The 8238-nt window shown below is 30.2% G+C and overlaps 1 protein-coding gene across 1 annotated transcript in view; it reads right to left on the bottom strand.

Annotated features, from left to right (window-relative positions):
* Positions 1-2407: 2407 nt before the first annotated feature.
* The window catches only part of LOC106683622 (uncharacterized), a 51961-nt gene continuing 46130 nt past the window's right edge, over positions 2408-8238 (bottom strand). Inside the window, exon 4 of the mRNA XM_014425596.3 lies at positions 2408-2597. Within this exon, the coding sequence (XP_014281082.1) occupies positions 2436-2597 (162 nt within the window). The 3' untranslated portion in view covers positions 2408-2435. The remainder of the gene's footprint in view (positions 2598-8238) is intronic.

The raw sequence follows: 8238 nt of genomic DNA, 5'->3' as shown, positions 1-8238 counted from the left end.
AATGTTATCCATTTTAGTCTCAAAACAGTTTTTATTCCTTTATAAAGCCGACGTTTCGGCCAATTCGGCCATCCTCAGGTACAATATTAAATAAAACAACTTTATGCAGGCTACTCTGCCCAGGTCATTCATATCAGTCCACAATTACCCTAATTAGTTAATTGTTCACATTAAATTAAAAATTAAAACTTTTTATTACAGTCAATCTTCTTTGTTAAAGTATATTTCAAAAGTAATCACCAAGCTATTCTTCATTGTTTGGTTTTAATGAACTTAGAGTTTTATCATCAATTTATTTCTTAATCTTTTCTCCTTACCACTGGTTAAGCCGGAGCCGGTTAAGCGGGGTTCTACTATGCTTCTGTTTCTGCTAAAAAAGGAGAAATTACGAGGAGTAGTGACCTAGCGAGTGCTGACGTGGGTTGTGTAGTGAAGTCTCCACTCTGCTGACACTCGCAACAATTTACTCTCACTCTAAAGGAATTCTTTGCATTTTTTAGTTAGTCACACTCATTTGGCTGATTTATTTATTATTTTATATGTGATGCTCATCAAGTATAGAATATATAATACACTAAATAATTCCCTTGTTGGGAATGTCAATTTCAATTTTTTTTTTTTGTTTTCAGAACCTGATTTTTTCGGTTCCAGAATATAAATATAATACGAAACACAACAAAATACATATGTCCACTTCTTCGATGTTATTTTCCTGTTGTTTGGTAAAAATTTAAGCATTTTTTGAAGTACGTTTATGAGCTGTAAAATGATTCGTCTTCAAAGTGTGACACACTTTATTTCTATCCTGTCACTAAAATTGAGATCCAAACCTAATCACTTGCGTTAAACACCTAAACCTAAACCTATGTCTGCATTGCAAACATTTTAACAATGTTCTTGCAATCTTGAACTGCTTAAAATGTAAAAGTGAAAATAGGATTATACCACAGTAGTCCTCGATTTGCCTCGGATAAAGGATAAAGTAAAGCAATACATAACTATAAAGTGCAAGGAGAAAAACCAACTCCGGCAATCTGCCTAATTCCTTCAATTATAATTCCTTTTATATTGCTATATATATAATATACTGTAAGGAGAAGTATTGAGATTGTCAAAAATTATGAATCTGAATTTTCAACAGAAATAAATATTTTAAGGTAACCCAAAAGCTCCCATCCCTCATAGTTATTAGTAATAAAACATATATGAATATAAGAACTTGATAATTAACTAAAGGATTCGATTTATTTATTTAAAAATTTTTTTTAACATTAATTGTTTTTTGAAAATATTTATATTTTTGACGATTTATTGTTTTTACCAGTTATCATTTTTACCATTTATTTATTTATTGTTCATTTATTTTAATGTTATTAGTCTATCTAATTTTATTTTATATTTATCCTTAATTTGTTTTTATTATTTTTTTCTCTATTTATTTATTTTCCTCAATTTAATTTCTTATTTTACTTTGCTATGTATAAATGGTATGATTGAAGAAGTACAACTCAAATATTCATTGCCTTTCAGTGTGCCAGATTCTATAATTATCTCAATGGAATATATTATTTTTTAAAAATTATAGTTTTTTCTATAGTCGTTATAATGGGAGAGGGTAGCCAAGTGATAAGGCACTGTGTTACTAATTTCATGGAACCTTGTTCTAGAAAACATGCAATTCAAATTCTCTGTCCAATTCCGTACTACCCATTTTTATTTATATGACATCTACGATCCACCTCACCGAACTGCTGCGTTTGATAAATCGTTTTTTATCCGAGTTGCATATATCTGGAACTCCATTCCCCCTCACATACGTCATGTACCAACCCTTATATTTCACTACCTTTTGCTTCACCAATCATAACTAATACTATAATAGTACAGATAATTTGTAATTAACTTTTTGTTTTGTTTGTTGTCAGTTAGTTTTTTAATTAATCTATTTTTTCTATCTATATATAAGTTATAATTAAGTGTAGCCACATTGTTTTATGCCAATAAATGTTATTACAATTTAAAATTGCATTTTTAATTGTTCTAAAGGAACCTAATACCAGAATAATTGACTATTTTTCATTTCATTTCAATATTAAAAAAACAAAACAAAGCCATACCTCCTATTGGGACGATAGGTGCCCAGCTCTAAGCAAATGGTTCTGTGTAACATATACAAAAAAAAGTTTAAGATCCAATCCTGAGGGTACAGACAGAAATTTTTACTACTGATTTTGGTTAATATTGCTTAGTTTTAGCATGTATCGGATTCGGTTCTCATGATATGCAGGGCAATTCTATAGGCAACATATAACCATATAAAACTTATATTTGACGAGTCTCTGGTTACTTTTAGTTAAGAATAATGTAATATTTACTACGAATAAATAACAAAATGTAGTATATCATATAACTTTTATTATCTGACATTACTTTCTTTATGACTGGACTTGCAGAGCTTGCTTATTGGTTCCATCGCCCCTGGCCGAGGAGATAGCGAACAGGAACATATCCAAGGAGACCAACAACTGTTTGCTAGTTTCGGTTACCATCTCACAGAAGTACAGTATAGCGGTAGGAATCCAACGATCCAGCGATGACTGAAACAACATATATTTTAAATTGGAGAAAGATATTCTGGGGGGCGGTCAATAAAGGTATCATAATTGTAAAAGAAATATATTTATTTTTAACCAAAGCAGAGCTATCTGGTGGTCGTACAAAGCAAAACTGAAACGTTAGTTAACAATAAATAGATTTCTTTTACTATTTTCATACCTTTATTGACCTCCACCCGGACTATCTTCCTACAACCTACTTCATACGGTCAACTACGAGTCAACGATACTTTAAAAATTCATTGCTGATAAAGTAATTAATAAAGTGGTAATGTATAGTATAATAATAATAATAATAATAACAATAATAATTAAGGCCTAACGTACGAAAGTATTTATCCGTATTTGTTTCAAGACCTAGTTCCTTATTGGGGTTTATTAACGCGATTAATATATAGTGTAAATTGAATAAAATTATAATAAGTAAAATATAGGATAAAAATAGATTAATTGACCAAGACTTATTTTTAAAGTACTGTCACGAAATAAAGCAGAAAAGTTTAAACAGGACTTGTTTAAAATAAATAATTCAAATTTTATCCATTACAGTCTCAAAAACTTTTATTTCTCTTATAAGTCCGACGTTTCGGCCAATCCGGCTATCTTCAGGGACAATCTACTTAATACAACTTTGAAACTATATAATTTAAAAAACTATAATTCCATGCAGGCTATTCTGCCCAGGTTGTGATAAAAGCTTTAAGGAATAGTGTCTGATGATAAATGATTTTGATTTTCTTTTAAGTGAATATTTGACTAATTAGAAATTGAAGTTTTTGACCTGGGCAGAAGAGCCTACATGGAGTTAAAGTTTTTTTAAATTATATAGTTTCAAAGTTGTATTAAGATTGTCCCTGAAGATGGTCGGATTGGCCGAAACGTCGGACTTATAAGAGAAATAAAAGTTTTTTGAGACTATAATGCAAAAATTTGAATTATTTATTTTTAAAAAAATTACCAGTCTCAAGAAAATATTAAGATTATAAATAAAGAACTTGTTTATTTTTTCTAATATACTTTTTTGTAAATATTTTGCTATGAAAATTCACTGCTTCAATTTGTGATATATCTATTTTATCAAGGAAAAAAATCACTTTCAAAAATAATCTTTCTGTGTTGTTAAGATAACGCAGTCCGCTGAACCGGGCTGGTAAAAATACCGGAGTAGGGAACTCCTTTCCCACTCACAGCAGAACTTCTCTTAAAGGACACTCTTCTTGAACGGAAAATATTTTATCGGAAATTTTATTAAAGTTTGTTGGTTGGGACCTATAAAATAGAAATTTAATACATTTGAACTCCTTTGAAACGGAACGCGGACTGATAAGATAAATAAATAATAAAAAAAAAGAAGAAAAAAATAATAATAAAATTTAAAAAAACTCTCTTAAAACATATACAAACAAAAGAATAGACAAGATGAACATAATCAAACTATCTGTATGAAAAATAAATAAATAAAATAACATAATGATAAAATAATATATACAGTATTTACAAAATCAACCTGAGGATCCCTGAGCTCGCTCTATCCCCCACGTGTGAGGGGTAGAGCAGAGCTCAAGAGATCCCAGCGCATCCCTCTCGCCGCATCACTGGTAATGAGCCAGTGGAGGCTGAGCAAGTGCGCTAAAGCCGCAAACACTCAACTTGAGTGGAGAATCTGACCATTGCCAGAACTCCAATTGTCCATTTTTAATAATAATAATAATAACAATAATAATAATTAAGGCCTAACGAAACCGAAAGTATTTACTTCAATGTAATCAAAGCTTATCCGTATTTGTTTCAAGACCTAGTTCCTTACTGGAGTTATTAACGTGGTTAATATATAGTGTAAAGTGAATAAAATTATAATAAGTAAAATATTAAATAAAAATAGATTAATTGACTAAGACATATTTTTACAAAGGCGACCGTTTAATTTTATTGTTAGATATAATATTATCAATAAGATATCCTTGAGAATGGCCGAAGCGTAGAAGTTATACGAAAATAAACATGTTTAGGCTATATGGATATTTTTTCTTTTTAATTGAGAAAATTATATATTTTATATACAACTATAATCATTTCACTTTCTTGAGACTGGTATTTATTGTTTAAATAAATCAATCGGTATCTATGCTAAGTCTCAGCACTCTTTATTATATCAATATTCCAACGTTTCGGCCAATTCAGTCATCTTTAAGGACAATCTTAAATATAGATTTACATCTCACATCTAGTTATTTAAAAGCGTATTGCCGGCTAATCTACCCAGGTCATTAATAACAAGTCAAATTACTCTATTTTGTCACAATTTCATTAATTTTTGATCAACTGAACACTATCAACTTTCATAAAAACAAATAGCAGAATAGCCTGTAAAACGTTTTTAAATAATTGGATGTGAGGTGTAAATTTATATATAAGATTGTCCTACATCCCATTCGTTGCAGATTTGGCCCAAAACAGATATGCGTCTTTTCATTTCAAACTCCTTACCCATTCTAACCTATTAGTTTTTTTTCTCTCATCCTTAACAATCCCTGATAATCCTCCGAGGCGTCTGAAAATAAGATGGCCACGGGACCTTCTAATTTAAATTAATGCTAGAAGTACCACCAATGGGTGGTTTCTTCCCAAGATTTTCAAGTGTATATCAAACATATTCACTTATTGTATTTATTATTTTACAGCTGTAAACCACATTAAATAAATTCTAAAAAAAGTCCTTGAAGGTGACTGAATTGGCCAAAACGTTGGACTGTTGATGATATAATAAAGAGGGTTGAGACTTAACATGCACACTAACTAATTTTTTTAAACAAAAAATAAATATTTTAACTATAGTTTTTGTATATTGTTTATAACTCAAGTTGTATAGAAATAAAATAAAGGGCCCCCCATCTATGTTTTAGTGAGCTAATTATGAATATAGACTCACTACCAGTGATGTGGCGAGAGAGATGCGCTGGGATCTTTTGAGCTCTGCTCTACCCCTCACAGGTGGGGGATAGAGTGGGCTCAGGGATCCTCAGGTCAATTGAGTAAATATTGTATATTAGAGTGTAAATGTGACTAGAGAGTATATTATTTTATCATTATGTTATTTTATTTATTTATTTTTCTTGCAGATATTTTTATATTTTATTATTTTTTTATTCAATACACTTTTTGTTTAAGACAGTGTAGAATTATTAATTATCACTATTACCCACATTTGCGGCAGATTGTGTTTGTATATATTTTAAGAGAGTTTTTTTTTTTTTATTTTAGTATTTATGAGATCATTCATCACTACTACCTATTGCCCACAACTGTGATGCAGATTGTAATATCTATCAATAAATAAAAAGTATTATTAGTAATAAAAAAATACCTATATTTGCTAAATAAAAAAATCTATATTGGAAATAAGAGATATTATAGAGACAAGAAAGAAGTGGATACGTGATCCCTGAGAGAGGCTATCCAATGGTGTCAGTGTAACACCCGACGACTCAGCGACCTTGGCCCGAAACATTTGACAATACGATCCTAACATACATAACATATAGGATCCTCTACTGGTGTGCCAACCCAAAAATCACAACTCACCTTAACCCAATTCTACAATTATCTCATCTACTTTATCACAAGGTTCTACTCCTTCTTAAGATGGCGTTTTTAGATCTACTCTTCAAGGTTTCAGTCTGCGTAGAAAAGGAAAATAAATAGATTAATTATTTTATATATGCTTGTTTGAGAATCTAAACCACCATTATTATGAAATTTTGAGCAAAATAAATATGAAATTATTATATACAATAAAGTTGATAAATATATAAATGTTCAAATCCTTAAATTGTACAAATGTACATACGGAATAAATATACACTAATAAAAAATATGAATAAAAAAGGGGGTATACATACATCAATACACATAAAATAAGAATAAATTAATTATAGATTTTAAATATATTAAAAAATGTTTGTGTTATAAGCAAAATAATGAACAACGAATGTTAATTAAATTATTGATTTATTTTAATGATTTATTTATTGTTATTCACAACTGTGTACATATATACACACCAAGTAAATTTCCTGTAAGTGATATTATGACATGATACAAACATTTCTAAAGGAGAAGATCTCGAGACCATCTTCTTTTCAGACGCCTAGGAGGATTATTAGGTAGTGAAGGAGAAGCCAGGTTAGAAACTAGTTGGTTTGGGTGGTTGGGAAGTTTATTATAGAAGGATTGGTATCTGGTTCTGGCCAAATCGGCAACACAAGGGACATTGAGGTCCTGATGGATGATTTAGTTTGTGACAAAGGAAGGAGCATTAAGGATTTTACGAAGGATTTTGGACTGTAAGGATTGGATTCTGGAGGAATTTGATGGTTTAGTGGAGCCCCAAAGCTCAACTCCGTATGTCCATATAGGCCTTATAATAGTCATCATTCATTTTAAAACATGAATGTGTTGGTCCATTTTTTGAGGTATAACCAGAGTTATATAGTGTGATATTAGTTGGTGATGGAGCACACCAATGCTATATATTATAGTCCTAGATCTACATCTGTTTACAATAGGCTGTAATTCTGGTTGTTGCCACTCCACTGGTGGAGGCGCTGGTAGAAATCTTTGAAAAAGTGGGTAAGTTTGATGTTTTAGCGAGTTCAGAAAATTAATATCTCCTCCTGATAAAGTCTGGAACCGTTGGAAACATCAAGTAGTTTTTGAAAAATTTTGAAAGTTTTTGTAGATGGCGCTAATACAATACTTTAAGTATATTAGTATAGTGTAGTAGATTCCAATTACTATAACACCTACTTAACAAACGCTAAAAGTTTACATTTAATACAAAAACTCTTATAGGTAGTGATAATCAGACCAATTTGAACACATGAAATTGACCTTAGGGCTCCATGAAACCATCAAATTTCTCCCGTATCCAAATATTTTTAATATAATATGTTTTAATATATTTTATATATTGGATTCGAGAGTAATGTGATGGTTTGGTGGAGCCCCAAAGCACAATTCCGTATGTCCAGATAGGCCTTATAATAGTCATGTAGATCAGTCTTTTGTAATGGATTGGAAGTTTGGACCGTTTGTCTAATGAATATTGTAATAGTCGGAATCGACGAGCAGTTTCCTGTCTTTTCAGTCATGTATGAAATTATCTTTAAAAAAAAAAAATGTAAATTAATGATAAAAAAATTGTTGTTATATGATAAGGTGATAACAGAGTCCTAACCTGTTGAAGGTAGGTTCTGCTTTTAAGTTGTAAATATAAGTGAAAGAGGGAAAGTGTTTTGTAAAAAAGTTTTAAATCTAAGGTATAAAATGTTTTAGAAAAAGTTATGTAAGTAAGAAATCTATTTAAAAACAAAATTTTATGTAGTTATTATGATATTATTTTAATGATTAATTTATTTTAAAGATGTGACAAGGGCAATTAGCCTGCAACTTTAAGATTTAAAAAAGAAATGACATCAATATTGTAGGTAGGGCCAAAGAAATCTTTTTTTCATTCACTTACTTATTTTATTTTATTTTAGTATGTATGAGATCATTCATCACTATTACCTATTGCCCACAACTGTGTGGCAGATTGTAATACCTATCAATAAATAAAAGTATT

This window comes from Halyomorpha halys, unplaced genomic scaffold (assembly GCF_000696795.3).
Source record: "Halyomorpha halys isolate HHAL.00 unplaced genomic scaffold, Hhal_1.1 Scaffold1.1, whole genome shotgun sequence".
Classification (NCBI taxonomy): domain Eukaryota; kingdom Metazoa; phylum Arthropoda; class Insecta; order Hemiptera; family Pentatomidae; genus Halyomorpha; species Halyomorpha halys.
Note: the sequence above shows the minus strand (reverse complement) of the source record. Positions and strands in the feature narration are given on the sequence as shown.